This window comes from Antedon bifida, chromosome 6, assembly GCF_963402885.1.
Source record: "Antedon bifida chromosome 6, ecAntBifi1.1, whole genome shotgun sequence".
Taxonomy (NCBI): Eukaryota; Metazoa; Echinodermata; class Crinoidea; order Comatulida; family Antedonidae; genus Antedon; species Antedon bifida.
The window spans coordinates 21132676-21153353 of record NC_136231.1 but is presented as its reverse complement, the minus strand read 5'-3'; the positions used below and the strand labels follow the sequence as shown (position 1 = coordinate 21153353).

Genomic DNA, 20678 nt, shown 5'->3' with positions numbered 1-20678 from the left:
ATTAAAGTTGACCTTGATGTTTATAACTTATTATGAGAGCTGGTGAAATGTAGATATGAATGCATATAAAAATTAAGCCTATCGAATGTTATGAAGTTACCATATGGCCAGTTGAAGTTAAAAAGTAGTTTTTTCATCTCTTTCGTCAAAGTTATACACATTTTGAAGAGCGCGCACCGCGCTTCTACGTGCCAAATTTTCTTCTAATTGTTATATTTTATTGCTCAATTCATTATCTTTCGATATTGGTATCCACAAGTTTATTTTGATAATGTCATCAGTGCAAAAAACTTAGAACATGATGTGTGTCCGTAATTTCACCAATGCTACACTGTATATAGATATACAGTATACTGTACATAATGTGATATGACATATAATAGGCACAACTAAGCACTATAAGCGTATAATAGGATGGCATACATCAACATTTTCCGATCGTATGTTAACATACGTGCATGTTTAAAAAATATTAATGTCAATAAATTTATAAAAATGATCACCTATAATTCGTCAAAGTGACGAATTAAATTCTAGTTTATATTGTTCTTCTAAAAAATATATATATATTTATTAATTTAAATGTTTTTGTTGAATATTGCATTTTAATCTCACATAGGCCTAATAGCTATTCACTTTGACCAAAATTGGATAAAAAAAAATGATTTACCTGAAAAATTTAAATAAAAAAATAGTCAAATTGGCTCGAAGTCAATGGGGTTTTAGTTGAATTAAAAAGTTTATTTTTTAAAGTTGTTTTCTTCTACAGAAATGATTAACTTTATTAAAACTGCGAAATGGCCTATTCAAAGTCCTTTTTTTATTAATCTAAATCACTTTTCATCGTTAACTATTCTCTGTTGAGTTTTAATCTTTCCTGAGTGAGTGAGTGAGTGAGTTATCTGTCTTTTGAATGATTTATTTAGTATCTTAATCTTCCCTAAGTAACTTTTACAATATCGGTCTCTTACTGTAATATTTCCGAGTTCGATGAAGTTATTCCATAAGCCGACCATAAGTATAGTACAGGGTATAAGAATGTGTAATAAAAGGCATAAGTGCACTGTATTATTGTAAGCAATATATTGATTTTCATTCGTATCATATCCTACGAAAATAAAGTCATTCTATACTAGAAGGCAATTATCAAAATGAAAAATGGCTAAAAAGAGATTAACAACCGAGCAGCATTTATATAATATTTCTAATAGCCTATGTATGGAAAATAACTTTTCATGTAAAGATACGAAGTATATAATATATGTTAATGGCCACTTTACGTATAACAAAAATAAATAAGTGTAAAAATGTATTTGAATCTTAATATAGTACGTCAATTAACTTAATTAACTTATTACTTTATCCTATACTTTTGAAGAAATAACATAAAATTTACTGTATTGTACATGAAACATTATACTACCAACAAACTGCACAAACAATACAAAATAAAATATTAAAATTTTGATTAAAATATAAAGCACAAGTAATTACTTGCATGTTTAGTATTTTGTTATATCCTTATAAAGGACAACAAATGCATATTATTTTTAATATAAATAGAAAAGTTACATTAGGCCTACAGTATAGACTGTATTGAATAGTTTATTGGAGTAATTCATCTATATTACCTGATAACGAACATATTAAAACGGTTTCATAAAATGCATACAGTCTTGCAGCAATTATATATCCACTATAACTCAAAGAGATACACACGTGTGTACCTGTGTATTTAGATATGTGTAAACTGTAGACGGGTAATTACAAAGTGGGATGGTTATTAACTTTCCTAAGCTTAGAAATTAATTCATGCAATATCTAGTTGCAACCAGGAAAAATGAAATTCTGGTTATAATAACATGTGAAGAACGCGGTGTCACTGAACTTTTCTTAGTGTGATCGTGTGGGTGTATGTTATCTGTATATTTAAAGTAAAAACTGAGATGTACAAAAACGGACGTCAAAACATTACTTAAACAATATCATATTTGCCGTGGTAAAATAACACAAATGTATTCGTTCGTATGTATAATAGCTTTGTAGTTTTAGCAAAGTTACTTCTAATATATATGCTGATCAATCACTTTATATAATTCCGTAGGCAGTCGTGTATATAGTTTCAATTTTCAATTTGGCAAGTATGGACCATTGTTAATGTACCGGCATGTATGGTCGAAATTTCAAGCGAATTATAATCAGTATACACGTGATATATGCTGCAAATATATAATAATTTAACATACATCAGCATGTATTCTGACATGTATACATGGATAGTAGACTCAATTTAAACTAGAATTTAATTAATTTAACTTTAAAAAAAAAACAAGAAAAACAAAATCCTCATTTTGAAAGTGTTTAAATAGGCCTATACTAACTTACTCCTTAAATCAATGTGTCCATTTTCCTATACATAACTGATAACAGGGGAAGTGCTCATTCTATTTGTGTTTAGATTGATTACCAATAGTATGTACAAATTTCAGATGCATCGCTCCTGATCAATTACTAGTTTGTAAAACATAATTCAGCTTCTAAAATTGATGATATCTTTCCTATATACATGAGTCAAATTTGAATGGCATGGTTAGATATGATAAATTGTATCTGACAGACAATCTATTACAAACGATCGAATTTCATATACAATTTTATCGACTATTTTCTAACGGTAATGGTAATGTTTAGTTATATGCAGGTCTAATTTTTTAATAATGTGTTCATATTTAAAGCGCCGTGTATAGTCTTGTATTACTTTGACTTGATACATAAAGTACAACTTTGTCTTTTGTTTATATCCTGGGGCTCTTTATAATATTGTATTACATATAACACAACTGCGGTGGGTTAATTTCGAAAGGACAGTTCAGATTATTACGACAAAAGTGAATCAATTTCTTCAAATAAAACGTAGTTGTAGGCCTGTGAATGAATACGGTGCTTCCACAGCATTTATTTGTATGAATGAATAAGGTGCTTCCACAGCATCTATTTGTATTAATGAATACGGTGTTTCCATAACAACTTTATGTCAAATAGTAGGCCTCTAAAATTTCATTATAATTTGTTAACACTACATCCTCAGAAAATTTATCGGGTTTAATTGATGTATAAAGAAATAAGAATGACCTCCAGTCTAATAAAAATTACGTAAGTAGGCTATGTTTCAGTCAGAATATCCCTTCCGTCTAATATTATATTCTATCTCGAAGGGTCACATTATAGGTTTAAATTTAAAACAATCTATAATAAGATAAATGAAAAATAGTTAGTTATTTTATATTTGTACGTGTTGCAGTACGTATAGCCTCGTATGTCGTATTCAATATATCCTCCGGTAGTATTTAATTTAACTATTTTACGGTTTTAAACTAAGGTCATTTAGTGCTTGAAAAGTATAGATTTTTAACATCGAACGATAGGTTACTATGAATACAACCTCTAAGAAGTAGAATATAGAGTGTGCGCCAATCCGCCTGAAATCACAGCTCAACGCATTCAATTAGTCAACGCCTTGTAGGCATATTCTTACAAGATTCTTAATAATTAGCATCTAGTCTTGATTCGTACTTAATGATGTTTATTCAGAAAATAGCTATACGCGATGACGGTTGATATATTGATTCATGACCAGATTTCAATTTTGAAGAAGTGACGACAAATCAATGTTTATACACACCACCCAATCCAATTCAATCATGTAGTCACGTGGCGTAGTCTCGTGGCGCAGCGTTGAGTGACTGGATGTTCGATTAGTTTCTAAAATGAACGACGTGGTCGTAATATTCCGGCCAGGGAGTTGGTCAGGTTGGTCAGTCGCCTTGTCCAATGAAACAATCAGTTGGTCCTGTCGATATTGTAATAATGTGCCAATCCAGAGCATGTCTTCTCTTCTTCTTCTTCGTATTTGGAGCCAACTTCATATGTGAAGACTCTGCTCCTCCAGCTCTGTTTTGCTAGCTCTACTGTATTTGGTTGTGTATTATTATTCTATTTAGAAGTTTGTGTGAGTAATCTGAAAAACAACCTTCAATAAAGTAACCGGAAATGTTAACTATATCAAACAAAGAAAGCATTCTATTATACACAAATGTTTCAACATACGATACGATTTTTTTTAATTTAAATTTTATTTGACAATAGTACCATATTCTCGTTATTAGTCTACAATCATTCAAACAAAACACACAACTATTCGTTGAGGTTGATCGCTGCGATTAAAATCGATCGTAAAGCTAATTAACCAGCTAATGAATAAATTGAACTTTTATCAAAATAACCTTGGTTTGGTCAAGAAGGAATTAAAACCTTTTCATTAGTTGTGTCGATATTTTTTTATACAAGGTATCTACAAGAATAATGGATTAACCAATATTCATTCCTGTTGATATTAAATATAAATTTGAGTATGTTCGTGATATATTAGAATGCTTTTAGCATATGCTATTTTATTTCATACTAACTGTGCTCATTTCTATTGTCGTATTGTATTTTGATAATTAATATTCAAAATATTACTGCAGTTTGCCATTGTTCATCATGACCGTAAACATCGTATCACATTGACTTGAGTACAATGTGTATATATAATTCAGAAGGATAAAGTCAGTTGTATAGGTAGATACATGTTTATATGAAATTCACTGTAATTAATGGAAACGAAAACGAATGATTAAACTACCGAGAACACGTTTTATAATTACATTGTATAACCTGTAGACATAGATACCATAAACATATTTAATACACGTAGACCGTATCTCAATGACTTGCAGTAGTCAGTCATGTATATCTAGATAACTGATATTGGAACTAAACATAGAGGTATATTTTAGCAGCAGTTTATCCAAAACTAGTTGAAATCTTGTTTTTCTTTTTGTAAAGATATATCAAATGATAAAATTGTGATGTTATTTATTCAGAGTGCTCAGTACTTACTACTACTAATCCGTAGATCGGTGTAGTAACCGTTTAAATTTGTCACATAAAGTTTGAATGTGTAGACAGAGCTTAAGTGTTTACTTAGAATAGTGTCACTAAAAATAAAAATAAGATCGTTTCTATATTATTAGTTAGCATTGCTTTAGTTGCCAACGTCTTTTTTGTGTCGCCCTTCCTAGAATAGGCCTATACTCTCGCCTCAGTTATCACCTAAATTTACTTCAACACTTTCCAATCAACATAAACTGTTCGGCATCAATGGTCTTGTCGGTACATTAGTTTCGTTTGAGAATAAATGTTGCCAATCAATTAAAAAAAAAAATGATTTATTGACTTTTGTTTGTTTAGAATACTGAATGATTCAACTCCAGTTATATTGTTTAGTTAAATTATCATCGAGCTTGCCAACCTTTATCACAGTTACTTATATTGTTCTTATGTAAAAGAGTCCTACAAAAAAACGAAGCTACAGCTTTTTTATGCAGGATCCTTGTTATCAGTTGTATTGCAATTATGATGTAATTGATGACTAAATAAATGTGGAATAAATAGTAAAATAAAATACTAAGCCTGTCCATGTGTTTAGACTCTAAACGTATAGCATCATGTACCCACTTCCTTGATACATGTTTAGTATTTTCCAGCTGTTTAGATTTGTTAACATGTTGCCTATACTAACAACGTTTTCAACACGTTTAGCCCAATACGCGTTTAGCCTTTAGATTTTTAAGGTTATTTTTGCCATCTTGTAGGCCTTCCTTATTGGTCCGTATATACGTGTATACAACCGATTCTGAAGCTGTCACTAGGTACATCTTAACTTACTATTGACATTCATCTAGATACGACGTTTGTATGAAGAGAAAATGTACATTAATGTAAATGTATTGATAATTTCATAGCAGTATTCCGAGGGCACCATTTGAACATTGCGTAAAGTGTTAATGTTATAGATAAGTCATTGTTGTATTATTATTAATATTACTAATATGTAGTTATTTATTCTTGGATTACATTATTTTTCTAATATTATTCATATCAATGTTTACATCATAATATCTTGTAATGAAATGTATGATATGAACATTATACCAACATTAACATTACTTTATTATATGGCTGAACGTCTGTTTACTGGTCTACTATGTAGCAATCTAAATTCTAAACTCCTTAATTATTGTTTGTCACCCGATACAATTCATGGTATTATACTTAACTAAACTGTCAATTATTGCAAGTACACGAATAATTCAATGCATTTTATACATTAGAAATAACAGCGTACTGCGCATAGGCCGATGGTGTTGCATCGTTTGATGCTTAACGAATGGTTGCCGCATTTTTAGTAAACGTCTCCGTTACGTTACCATAACGTTTAAAATGTGTATTGAACTTGATGCCGTTATATATATGGTGACAAAAATGACATATATTTTAGTATTTACTAAATTTGTACTTTGTAGAGAAGAGTGCAATTACCGGTCCAAATTAGGCTATCAATAGTGTTAACGCCACTCGCGCCACCAAATCTTGCCTCACCCCCAATAACCAAAGCATCCACTTTTCGGCCATAGAGACTGGTGTTTTGATGTGGATCGACAGAGCTGTTTCTTCCAGTTACTTTGTTAAGCTGCACGTTTCCCATACCTTATCCATTCGAGAAAGTTGAAGAGCGAGAAGAACAGCTCTTTTAACATAGCGTCGCTCTCTGTGCCAGCCCCTGTGTCTGATTTTTTAAATTCTTTTTCCCCGAACTGCCTGCACAATTGTTTAGAGAGAAACGCTTTGTATAATTATTTGGAATTAATTCATTCTAGTGCTCTGGGACTTCCTATTTACTGAGGCGTTATGCCCCATTGAAGCGAAACTGATTTTACAACTTCAATATTTCTTAACATCTGCTATTCAATTGTTTGCCAGTAAATTAATTTTTACAAAAGGATTGATGATAACGATGACATACATGAATAGGTAATACAGTATATTGTATTTCTAACATGTTGTTATTATCAGGGTTATTATTACAGGACCACTCTCCAATCTTCGGTAATCTTGATTGTCTGTTCCATTCATCTTACTCGATTTTATTGACACCCTGATTTTAATATACATTTTTTTTATTCATATTGTAAATGCTAATGTCTTATTTTTTTATATTTTAGAAGACGTAAGGAACTTGAGGTATCTTCGGGATCGTCTGTAGACGGGGTCATGAACCCGTATTTATATGACCCTGCAGGTTATGTAGAGCTACAAGGTCCGGTGCCGTCCGTCTACACCAAACTACAAGTCGCTTGCACTGGTGTAGTTGAAGTTGACACATCAGCTTATATGTCTTTACAAAACATTTCCACTACTTCTAGTTTTAAAAGAGTTCCGCTTCACTTTAATAGTAACACTGTACCGGCGCATGCGCGGAGTTATGATCCGCCCGTGTATATGGATCCTGATCAGTTTAGAAGACATTCCACAAGGAGAATTGGCGCTAATCCAACTTACGGGATGGATATAGTAAACCAAGTTGGTTATTATCATATTCCTGATGTTATATCACAAGCGAATCAAAGAGACACATATCAGAAAGATGGTGAATTTAATATTCAACCATATCATGAATATTATGTTCTCGAAAAGGAAGAAAATACAGAGCCAGTTCAACCAGGTCAAGATGAACTAGAAAGTTATCATGCAGACGACGAGGAGGACTTTATCTCTGAAAAAGCTACTAGTAGAATGGATGTTAATAGTTACTTAGATTTGTGTGCGCGGGAAGAAGAGACAATAGATAGTATTCGATTATCTGATTACCAAGCGGATGAATCCGATTCAGACGACTATCGTTGCTTAGGCCCTAACGATTTGGGCTTTTCTGGCTACCAAATTGACACACAACTTAATAATCTTTCAGCACCTTCACATACTAATATTGAAAATACTTTAGACTACTCTCTTGTTTGAGATGATATGTATGTTATGGGGAATATGAAATTCCTGGTAGGAAGCAAAACATAACCATTGACGTCAGCAGCAAGAAATGGCTTCGTAGCTTGTCATTTGTTAGGCACAAAGAAAAGTTGTATTATGTGTACACATGGCTAGCGTGGAGCAAGTTAATGCTAATGTAACAGACGCAAGCGAACGGCAAGTACTATTAGTGATATTTTACATAACTGTAACATGTTATCCTGATTACCTACATACATGACAATCCTATATTACATTATGATTTTTATCTGAGCGTAGGAATTTCGAGATTGAGGACGAGTTCAAGATGACATTGAGCCGACAAACTCATGCTGGTGTCCAATCAGATGAGCCGGTTTTCATTAGCATAAGCCGTTGAACCTTGCAAGTACATCGTAGCTGTATCTTTAAAAACATTCACATGTTATCAATATATAGTCAGTAATACAACATTTAATATTGTAATGGTTAACCTTTTTCGCTATGCATACTTTAATGTATTTACTTAGCGAAGACTGACTTTGAATGAATTTCATCAATATCGCATGTACAGTGTTAATGAAACTACTGTAGATCCATGGAGTAAGATTATTACTCCATGGTAGATCTCAGTTGAAGTGGAATGAAATGGAATATCGACCAAATTCAGTGGGACTAAAGCATTGGTTTTACATAAAAATAAAACTGTTTAGTTCACAGTATAACCTGTTTTCGGCAGTTTGCCATAAATATATACACCTTGTCCAATAACTAAGGTGCTTAATGTTTATGAATAACAACAAAACATTCATAAAATAGGACATAATGTTATGCCAAAGTGTTAGTTAACTGCCTGCCTGATGCAACGATTTTGGCCTATACTTACTAGTAAACTAGTACCGGAGGCAACATTCTTGTTGTATTATCTGTAAAATTTGGAGCAGTAATTGTTCAAACACTGGAATTAAAATAAATGTCTAATAGTGGTGATGGTTTTAAAAAGATTTTTTTTTCTTGACGTCTGGGGCAGAAATAATGAATGAGATTTTGGCAAAAGTTAGGACATTATAGAGGGCGCTAATAAGCATGGACACATACCAAATAGGTTGTGCTAACAATCTTCTGTGTTGCTCAATAAATGGTATAGAATTCAGGTCACTGGGAAAGATTGTTTAGAGTGCAGTGATAGCTTCAGTTTATTGTTAAGATTTATTTAGGAAATAGAAAATAATTAATATTATGTATTATTTCTGCCTAAGAAAGTACCGTGACAAAAATTGCGTCCCGGATCGTATTGTCTCTAAAAAAAATAAGGAAAAAAATATTTATGATCTAAAATGTATAATTATTACACAATGCTATATTTAATATACAGTTACAAGCCCGTCTTTATTTAGCGTAGAGTTTTTTTTTACTTGTGGTAATAACATCTCACTTTATAAGACCACCGACGCCATTCATCTACGTGTGTATTATTCTGTAGGCCTAAAAATGTATTTAATTTTTTAAAATATATTTATTTAATGTAATGTTAGATTAAGTATTTCAAACTTAATTTTAAACAGAAACAGACCAACTGTAAAACGTTGACCAAATGTCGTGGACAATACCGTACAATGTTGTTTTTATTTTTAACCAACATGTAAGTCAGTATGGTTACATAAAAATGCAGTATTTATTTTTGTGCACTTCATTTATATGTATCCTATACAATGTTAATATTAATGACATTCATATCTAGGTTATTACCACCGGTTTCAACACACTGTTAACGTTTTTGCTAGTTCAATGATATTTGATATTTCACATTCTAGATATGATATGTGCGGTATGAAATCATCATCATCATCATCAGGATTTACAGATTCAATTTAAATGTTTAAATTATTGTTAATATTTACAATGTCCTAATCACCAACAAATATAATGATCTTGGAATCGTATAAGTAATCTACATTGTTTGTATTAATAATGAACAAATGATTAATTCCCTGAAAATGAAGTTATATTTACAAAACACCTGGTTGGATTCTTGTCACTTGATTGGAGGATTGTGGGTCACATGATTCTTCAATAACTACTATACATTGAGCCCTTTTCTAACATGCCCGTTAAATTTGTACGCGACCCTTCTTGTTTTTTTGTTGTTGTTTGTTGCCATATTTAATAAGGGTGATCCATCCAGCTGATCATTATGAAACCTCAGAGGTCGTATCTGTGTTTTCCATTGTATCGAAACAATTCAATCAATACAATTTTGGTGAAAGATGAAATGTTCTATTTTCAGCTCATGACTTGCACCATTGAACTCATTATTGGAAATCTATTGGCCAGACATGCAGGTAAAAGTGTAAAGTATACGTTAATAATACAGGATGTTATCATGAAACAAGATACTTATTGACATATTATTTTAAAGTTGTGCAAGCAAGGTTATATGTTTTGTTTTTTAACTTATTTTTGCTATAAACATCATGTCCATTGTGTTTAATAAACTTTAAAAACTCAGTTTTTCTGTTTTGTGTTTCATTTGAGATTTTTAGAATTAAAAATCTAATCTACTTTTCCAAAAAACAGTTGTTAGACCCAACAACCCCCTTCCCCCAACCTATTTCAAAATCCAGAATCCGCCACCGGAAGCGTTTTAAAAATAGTTGTATGAAACTCTTCCTCTCTATTGCTTTCCCAAATCATATAGTAGTCATGTAGTAGTCAGTTCAAAATCCGACCATAAGAAATAATTTCTCACATGTGATTTATGCAAATGATGCATTCCAGAGCGTGATCATACAATGACGCTATAATGATCAGCTAGCTCTCCGGAGTTCAGGTCTTCGCAGTATGCAGTAAGTAAACAATTTAAGCTAGGTAGCTAGTACGATTATTTTATTTTATAAGTGCAATTTATGAGGACCTAGCAGCTCTATTTTTCCAAATTTGTGTGACGGTAGGACTCTCAAAGATAGCTTACCTATTTCCTAAATTAACACTCTAAATATCTCTCTGTAAAATAAAAGAAAAACAATATTTATTTTCCATTAAAAAAAAAATCCTTAGAGATTCGAACCCGGGCTAGAGCGATGAGTATTCGAAACAGAGAATTACCCATTACGTCACAAACTACATGACTGTACAGATGCCAATGTATAGGCCTACGTGATTTATAATATGCCTATTACGTAATTCATAATAGGCCTATTACGTAATTCATAATAGACCTATTACGTAATTCATCGTGGCGTCATAAATATGCATATTCATGAACGTCATCTTGAGGGAACGAAGCTTGTATTAAACTTTTTTTAAACAACATGACCAGTTAGCTCGGTCGACTGAGGGCCGTGTTAATAAATGTCGTGGGTTCGAATCCATCAATGCATCTCATGTCGTGCAAACGACACCAAGGCTGTGGTTTTTTCCTTCGATCTCGTAAACTTTATGTTTAGCGCCCTCAATTTTTGTTAGAAAATTAGGAATATTATAGAACATTAATTTGTAAAGGGAATTATACGAAATAGGCCCAAAACCTATTTTTAAATTAATTTAAAAGGCCATGGTCATTAAGACACAGAAATAAAAAATATATATATAAATATTCAGGGGAAATCTTATGTAGAGGAATTTAACAGTGGGCGGAGGTATGCCAGAAGTACTTCACTCAGTTTTCGAGTGCCTTCATTATTGTATTTATTAATTGTTAAAGTATCAATATTTGTATTGAAGGACTTTAGTAATGCAACAATCTGCTTCAATAAACAACGTGAATTAACCAACTTTTTCGCTGCTACAATGTCGCAGGGCGTTTGTAAAAATAATATTATATGTTGATGTTTTCCAAAGAAAGCGACCGTCTGTGTGATATAACGTGACAGGATAAATAAGGAACATATCTTATTCTCTTTTAATTAGGCATGATTGAGTTTTGCTCTGATTTTTAAGTTACAAATTTCTCAGGTCATTATTTCAATTTCAATTTAATTAATTTTATTTCGAAAATAGTTTCAGAAAAAAACTGAAATAGAAAAAAAAATCGTTTAAATAGGTATATTTAATTATATATTATTAGATTTGTCTTTATATCAATTATATTATGTGTATTAACAATTTATAACTAAAGTGTGTAGTAGATATTATGATGCGGGCTGTATGTTATTGTTTATTATATAATATATTATGGAATATCAGCTAACTTGCCAGGTGGTGGGTTACCCTTGGAAAGATAATTATTTAATTCGGATGATATATTATATTAATAACAAGGCCATATACATGGCTGCAGTCGCGTGTTCAAATTTGAGTTAGTGTTTACCGACCGACCGACCAACCGACCGAAATAGTGAGCTGTAGAGTCGCGTTTGCCACGACTAAAAATACATGAATATGTATTACAAGATTAGTATATGATTTAAAGGAGTGACGTTGTTCGAAACGATTTAATATGAAATTAAGCTACCAACAACGAAAGTATTTAGTCCTTGAAAAAATGGTATACAGTATTAGTTTATAATTGTTGTACTTACGTCTTTCCCCACCCCCATTCGGCATATCTTTTATCGCATGAGATTACGTGACTCTTTGTCTGACATTGAAATCAAGATCATGAACCTAACGGTTAACGGTCTTACGGCGTAGTTTATTACGAAAGAAAACTCGTCAACTTGGAAATGGTAACGAAATCATTTTGTTTTTTGATTGGAGTTTTTATGGGCGATAATTGAGTCAAGAAAATGAAATCGCACACCATCGCCAGAAGGATTGCAGCTTCTGCCATGCTGAGTAATCCGTCGTAACTACCATATATGGCAATATGCAAATGAGAGGAGGAGTGAAGTTCATGGTCTTGATGGATTAGAAGCGTGTGACGTACTGTCGTTGTTAAATATTAAGCAGTAAGATTAGCGACTACAAACGATCATTCACGGATTATTATTATTTTACGACAATATATCATTCTGTTTTTGAGGAACTCGATTGAAATGGACATGTTTGTGTTTGCTGTGTTAATAATTTCCAGTATTTATCTTCAGGTAAATTGTGATAAAACTACTGCAATAATAGATACATATGGATCGGGTGAGTAGGCTATCTTATTAATTTATCAACTTTGTAGTCTTAAACTCGGATATTTTTTATCTAATACCATCTGCTTCAAACAGGAAACATATTTATACATACAACACACCAGTTTCAGCGTTTGAACATGGTATGAGACTAATTAATATTAGAATTCATATCTTGTTTTATTTAGGCCTATCAAATATAAATATAGGCCTATATTTAAATTATTTTTCAATTAGGCCTAAACCCTGCAATACAAATCAGAACCGGACGTTGTACTTGAGATGTGTAACCCGCAGAAGGGAGGTACCCTTTGAAAGAAATGTTATTTGAAATCAACAAGCAATTATTTATTAGTAGAAGGTCTAACGTCTTTCCCTTGATATCGTGAAATTTCTTGGTGATATTATCGTCAACCACGTAGCCTACTGTAATAATATTATTAAATCCTTGGTGGTCCACACCTGTGGTCAGACGCTGTGCTATTTTTCACTCGATGTTTTATTTTTCAATTTACCTGACTGAATCATCATGTTGACCATTTGTTGTTTTGTTTTCGAGGATATCTAATAGTATTATTCATACAAAATCGCCCCGTACCATATTTCATGCAAATATGAAATCATAATCTCTATAACATTTTACTATAATGAACATTTTAGCTTAGAATTCAATAATTTCCCCTAGGACACCGGATGTTTCATTTTGCATTTTTTTAAATTTGACATAAGTACTTTGTTTTTTTCTGTAATTTATATATCTAAAATAATGTTTAATTAAGGTTTATTTGAATTTTATTAATATGCTAAAGTACTCATTTATTTTCTTGTGTTCGTTTTTATTCTCATATCGATTACACGAGTATTTCCTTTTTCTAATTTTATAATTAGGCCTATGTTATTTTTTTTTATAGTATTATACGAATGCAACCTACAAAATATCACACAATGCGAAATTAAAATCGACGTACGAACTGCATCGGTGTTGCACTGGTCACTTACACAATTTAACAAACAACCACCAATCAGAGATAATTCGGATGTCAAAGGTAAATAAAATCAGTACAACTTCTTTTAGGAATTCCCTGTACCTTACAATTAAGTTAGGACCTATACTGTTTTTGAGCAGTCACCAACCTAACGTTTTTCATAAAACCATAAAATAGAACTTTTACCGTGAAATAGAAATTCATTAAAGTTATTTATTTATTAAAAAAGGAGAAAAAAGAGAAAACCATGAACCAATAGCCCAACACAGAAGTGTGTTTATCTACATTTACTACGAAATGATACTGAACAACACGTAATACGAAATTAGTCAATCAGATAGTCACTCGAGTGTGTTATAAATAACAATCAAGCATACCTATATTAACAACGAAATTCAAATGCTATTTCCATGCCATGTGAACTGTACTAAATTAAGATCTATTTTACAGGTTTATTTATAGTGCTGCATTCTTGGAACCGGGAAAGCGGTGTTTACACATCAATAGCAAATATACCAGAGTTAGAGCTTCCATCGGGAAAGGGTACATTGACCTTTTCCTATTACATGTGGGATCTAAACGAACCTGTTCAACTTGAGTATCCCAAACTAAAAGTATTTACTTGTGGAAATGAAACAAGGGCAATATGGAAAAGAACGGGCGATAAGCTTGATAGGTGGATCACAACAAATATATATTTGAATTGTCAGGAATCATTTAAGGTAAGTGAGTTTTTAAATGATGATCATATCCATGTAAGAGTTCTTGATTTTATTCAATCGTGATATCATCTTTTCTCTCATTTAATCAGTATCACAAATCCAATAGTTGAGCAAAGGGTAGGCCTAAAAAACACATATTTTGCTATGATATATGCATAGCTCAATCAAGGTATGGAAGCATATATTGTTGAAAGACTGAAAGTAACCACCTGTAATGTACAAGATAAACTACGCTTGAATATAATATATTTCTTTGGTCAAATTAAAAAACACAAATATAAAATTATAGTAATCACATGAACATATTTAAGCATATACAATTTGTTTAGTCGCTAGATACTGATTAAACTATATTAATGCTTGCGATTTGTATGGTGGAAGATCTATCTACCATTTTTTGTCTGCCCATTGTTGTACACAATAGGCCTACAGAAAGAAAATCAACACACCACATGTTATAGATTCATTCTTTTTTAAAGATATTTTGTTTTTGTTTAATGTATTTATATTTGTTCATACAAAATAAATATGCTCTCTATTAAAGATATCTGTTAATGATATTGTTATTTTCTTCTATGGACCGGTGGCCTAAGAAGGCGAAATAAAGTCGAGCGTTCGTTGGCCGGAATAAACTCAAATAACCCTAACAATATTTATACATTGACTTTTAATGATAAAAGTAAACAACGTCATGTCACTAACGATTGATGATTAAAATTATTAATTCTGGTAGAAATACGCGGAAATGAAGAACAACACTCGCAAATCGGAGTCATTAACATGAATGCCAATATAATTATTGTTGTGATATGTCATATAGTTCACCACAACATAGCCGTTAAAACTATCCATCGCCGGATACACAATGCTCTTAGACTAAACATTACCCAATATTGTATTTGCACACTATGACGTTATTTTTGTCAGGGTATTTCGCCCTCAGCAACATTCATCGAATACTCTATGAGAGACAGAGACGAGATTACCTTTCTGTTATTCTGTAGACCTGTCGCTAGATAAATATTCCACGTTGAACATTTTGACACAAACATTAATTATTGAGAAAACAATGTGTGTAATATTAATTTATTTCCATATATTCATTTATTTTAGTTGTCAAAATAGACAGTTCGTTATATTTTAAAAGTAAAATGTAAATCATCAGAACAGCCTACGTTCTTTGTTGTTTTATCATGCTAATTACTTCCTCATTTTCATACAACCATGTCCTATTGGTATATAAATACTCTAGGCATTGTTTTCTGTTCTGATGATGAGAATAGTTTCTCGAAACATATCAAGACATTTTAAGGCAGTTAAGCCTCACACTCGTTATTTTAACTCGAAAGTTCGGTGGAATCATTCATGATTTATCTAGAATGTAAATGATGTCGTGTGTTATATGTTTAAACTTATTTTAAGTTAGATTATTCTTTTTGTTGTGAAAACTACAATGTATTTTTTTTCTTGTGGAAGAAGAGTTACACACTATGTCATTTCCAAATGATTAAAGACTTTGTTTTCTATAATTTCACCGATAATAGGCCTTATAATAAATTATACTTTTGTATTGGGTATTTTGTTTAGTGAGACGAGTATTTTACTTCTACTAACTAGGGCCTAACTTAATAATGCTTTTTGGTCACATTTATATACTTTGTATTCATATGTTTTATGTAATTATTTTTTTAAATATACTACAAACACTGAAAATTTTTTTCGACAGATATATTTTGAAGCAACCGTAAACGGTAGTAATTGTGGTGTAGCCCTTGATGATATCGTGGTTCGAAGTGGTCATGTGTGTAAGTATTATGTAAATAATTAGGGTAGCTTGACATTGTACGACTTTATGTTATATTCAGTATGACAAAGTTTAAATTCATCAACGTATAATAATGAATAATAATATATCAATAAAATAGTTAAAATTTAAAGCAAATCCGTATGCCTATTAGGTTTAATTAATACATGGTACCTGCTTATGCCCAGTACCACTACTATACTTAATTAATAAGCATGAAAACCCGAAAAGATAGTTTTCTTATTTTCAATCCACGTAAAAAAATAGTAAATAGGCCTAATTTTCTCAATTATATTTTTCAATTCTGTTTATTTTTCCTAATAATGTCAATTTTGTTACTTTACTTACTGTTAATGAATTAAAGTCTGTAATTTTTTTAATTAGTGACTGAAGGACCAACAACACAATCACCGATAACTGCCGATCCAACTTTAACCAAAGAACACATTTCTGTGCTTGGCACGTCATCACTGACGTCACAAAATAGCTCAGATGTAACTACAAACTTCCCAGATTCAACAACCAAAGGTATAGTTTAGTTTTTGGATAATTCTAAGATCTAGGTAGCCCCTATTACCTCTAAGCACATACCAGGGTACCCGGTTTTGTAAAAGTCCTGGACTGGTTAAGATTGACGATGTTGATTATGTTACTGGTAGGTCGAAACATAGAATAGGCCTACACTATCCCAAGAACACATACATTTGGTCAGACACTCTGATCGAAATCCATATGAGATAAAATTCATTTTACTTTTTAGATTTACAGGCATAGGTGAACTCTAAATCTTAGTGAGTGGAAAGAATGAGGAAATCTGGGAGAGTAAAAATACAATAGGCCTACTGCTGCCAGTCAAACAGCAATAAATCCCTAAAAACGTAATTTGAAAACACATACATACACAATAAAGTAAAACCTTTATGTAAATTATCATTGTAACATTTAACATCAATATCGCTCTTGTTGAATGCGGTATTTACTATAACTATGTTATCAATAGAAGTAGTAATATTACGAACTTTGAAGTGAGTGAATTAGTTGATGACGTGAAACTGGTAAATCTCACTTATTGTTGTGACAATATACCCTTGACCGCCTACCAACAAAACGCATATCATTTCCTAATATCGAATCAAGCAGTATATCATATTAAAAGAATAATTAAACCTAAATGCTACTTTTTTTTGCTCAATAAATACTGTAGGCTGTATCACTAAAATTGTTACTCCCAGAAACAAGTCGAATGTGCTGAGGCCTTAGTCATTAAGTTATTATTTAGATCTACTTCAGGTGGTTTCAGCGTTTATGATCAAGTTGATATTTTGGTGACCCAAAGAAAGTTTACAAAAATGCATTTAATCCGATAAAATTCTTATTTTAACTAACACTACTTGTTTGTAGATTGTCCCTTTTAACTATACAATTGTAGACGGTTCCTTTTAACAAACACACTTGTACATATAGTCTCTTTTAACGAATCGTGTCCCTTTTTGCAAATTGCAGTTAGTCAATTTAAAGAAAATTAAACTGGCAAAAAAGTAGATACTTAGACAAATATTGAAAATAAATCACCTAATTAACTTAGTATTAAGTGTATTATCTCTTTCTTACTAAAGTATTATAAACTGAAAACTACTTGACTGATGCCATGGGATATACCAGATGGTGAATAAATTAATTGTCTGAAAGAAAGTGGATCATTTCATAAACCCACAATCGCAAGGTCTATTGCCTTATTGTATGCAATATAAAACCCACTATTGTCGTAATAATTGTTGTCGTCCCAGCAGAGTAAACAAAGGAAACGCAATGTGAACAACCTACTTGTAATCTACCGCCTTTCCGACATCAGACATGTTACAATGGTTTGGGAAAAAAAACACACGCGTGCCTAAATTGTATCAAACTTTAAGTGAAAATTATATCAACAATTATTTTACAGAGTTTAATAGTAATATTCCAATCATTCCATCATTTCTTTACAGAATGTTACACAAATAGTAGGTTTCAAATCACCAGGAATTTCTATAGAATATTATTATGTATTATTACACATTGACTAAGCATAGGGCCTAAAACATTTCTGACAGTTAAGTTAAGATGTATTGCTGAAAACTATACAGTATGTAATATAGGCCTACAGTATAATTTGACCTCATTCGTGAACCAATAAACTCAAATTGTATTCAAATTATTCTCACTATGGGTTCCGTGATATACATTTCACCTTCAACTTTCAGCTTCAATGAAAACAATTTTTCATTTCATTTTCATTTCTTGATGATACATATGATTACGAATAAAAAGAACATGATTATGTCTTTAAAAAATACAGTACCTGACAATCAGGAAGTATATTCGAAAATTAAATTTTAATAATGAATGTATAATTTGTATTGTATTCTTCAGACAATGATAGCTTGATTGTGATTTTAATTGGAATCATCATTGGTTTGGTTTTCATTATCATTATGAGCATTATAATTCACTGTTGCTTGCTAAGAAGGTTGGTATAGTTTTTAAGTCGCGTATTGTATAACGTAAACTAAACAGTTACATTTCCTGAACATTCTATACAAATTACATTTTGAAATCAAGAGACGATTTGGATTGAGTTTTGAACTGTTATCGATACTGTTATTTTAGAAAGAGAGAAACCAGTGTAAACTGTAATGCAGTTTAAATAATCAGACAAACGTTCGTTTGTTTCCAAAATAATATAGTAACTTTGAAGAATTTAATTATAGTTAACAAAAACAATGATATAAATCTTGTAAACATCTGTATAATCATGAACTCTGTATTTTTATTTCTCAGAAATCGTCGCAAGAAGAAAGTGCAAGTGGAAATAGTTGCCGCTGAAACTAAACGCAAACGTTTTCAAGAATCAAAATCCGGACTGATGACAACATCAGGTTATATGACACTAACCAAGCCTAAAGAGGGCGGTTTGAACAATTCTGCTGAACTAGGTGCCATAGATCTTACCAGCAACCCGAAGACACAACAAGGAATACAATTTCAACAACGAATGACACCCATAGAACGTGGGAAGTCATTGCCACGTCTACCATCCTTACCAAAAGAAGCTAAAGAAGAACAGCCATATAGAAACAGTGTTAATATTGACGCAACATACGAAGATGTGGAAGACCTACCAGACTGCAGTTTATCTCGAAATTCACGTATTAATCACAATTTAACTAACACCGACTCCCCGGTGTCACCTGTATATTTTACCCTATCACCAGCAGATCAAACATATTCACAGTTGTCAGAGTATGCCACAATGCCTGACGTTGTCAGGAACGCAGACGACAATGGATTGGCTCATCAACCAAGTTTTGTGGCGAAAAACAATCAACGTCGAAAATCTTCATTATCTTCTTTGAGGGATAAACTTAGTAAAGGACTGTCAAATGCTTCAAACGATTACGAAGAGCTAAAGCACGACGAAGAGTATTATGAAGTTTTGGAATGCCAAATGTAGATTCAGCTTCAGAGACGTCTATAAATTGGAATGCGATCTCCGAGCATTTCCAAGCCTAGAGTATCTGAAATCTTTTATGACACCTACACAAATACATACCGATATAAATACAATATCTTTTATATTACAAAGCACAACAAATGGAAATATATTATATCTCCGGTAGCAGTTTTTAATCTTGTAGAGTGAATATAAATACTGTTATGTTTGTAACAAAAGTGACACTAAAATGAGGCCTGTTTTTTCTTATTGGGTGTAATCTAATGACGTCAGCTAGACGCGTTATCTTAACCGGTCAATATAACACCACGTTTCGTTTATTGGAATGGTAGCTATATAATTCCAATCAAATATTGTGTAATATTTTTAGTCCTGTATTTTCCATGTTGAAAAGAAGGGTTTGAGATCAGACAAAGCCTTTTATCTGCCATCAATTTTTGTACCGTTGTAAATATCAGCGCATTTTTAATGTATATAGGTTCTAATTTATACGCATTTTATATTTTGTAAATTATATTTATTTATTATGTAGATTTGTACGATTGCATTTAGTAACTAGTTATCTGGTCAGTACTTGATCGACTGATCGGTGTTGATTTACTTAGATTAGAAGACAACACCAATGTTGATAAGTAAACTGTTTTTATATTCTTAAGGCAGAATTTAATAATGAAAAAATAAATAAATAATGAAGTATGGATGAACTGCAGTATCAATTTGTGTTTTCTT

At 31.8% G+C, this 20678-nt stretch overlaps 3 protein-coding genes across 6 annotated transcripts in view; 2 read left to right on the top strand and 1 right to left on the bottom strand.

Moving 5' to 3' along the window:
* LOC144845920 (uncharacterized) overlaps window positions 1-10389 on the top strand; it is a 31037-nt gene extending 20648 nt beyond the window's left edge. For both annotated transcript variants that reach the window (XM_078703436.1, XM_078703435.1), the window contains exon 8: window positions 7107-10389. In XM_078703436.1, the coding sequence (XP_078559562.1) occupies window positions 7107-7902 (796 nt within the window). In that variant the 3' untranslated portion in view covers window positions 7903-10389. The remainder of the gene's footprint in view (window positions 1-7106) is intronic.
* LOC144845929 (DGAT1/2-independent enzyme synthesizing storage lipids-like) overlaps window positions 1-20678 on the bottom strand; it is a 142047-nt gene that overhangs the window by 73185 nt on the left and 48184 nt on the right. The gene's annotated exons all lie outside the window — the stretch shown is intronic.
* LOC144845923 (uncharacterized) lies at window positions 10679-20647 on the top strand. Of its 3 annotated transcripts, none has more exons than XM_078703441.1 (7): window positions 10679-10733; window positions 12915-12960; window positions 13859-13993; window positions 16382-16460; window positions 16844-16987; window positions 18869-18965; window positions 19277-20647. In XM_078703441.1, exons 2-7 carry the CDS (start codon window positions 12952-12954, stop codon window positions 19947-19949), a joined length of 1137 nt encoding a protein of 378 aa, XP_078559567.1. In that variant the 5' UTR covers window positions 10679-10733; window positions 12915-12951; the 3' UTR covers window positions 19950-20647. The 3 variants fall into 3 exon arrangements, with proteins under 3 accessions (XP_078559567.1, XP_078559565.1, XP_078559566.1); XM_078703439.1 differs by lacking the exon at window positions 10679-10733 and adding an exon at window positions 14384-14655 and having other exon boundaries at window positions 12527-12960; XM_078703440.1 differs by lacking the exon at window positions 10679-10733 and having other exon boundaries at window positions 12851-12960.

Coding starts and splice junctions, on each gene's coding strand:
- LOC144845923 (XM_078703439.1), top strand. CDS start 12,864: ATGGACATGTTTGTGTTTGCTGTGTTAATAATTTCCAGTATTTATCTT. Junction 14,656..16,381: donor ATTGTCAGGAATCATTTAAG/GTAAGTGAGTTT, acceptor TTTTTTCGACAG/ATATATTTTGAAGCAACCGT. Junction 16,988..18,868: donor CCCAGATTCAACAACCAAAG/GTATAGTTTAGT, acceptor TGTATTCTTCAG/ACAATGATAGCTTGATTGTG.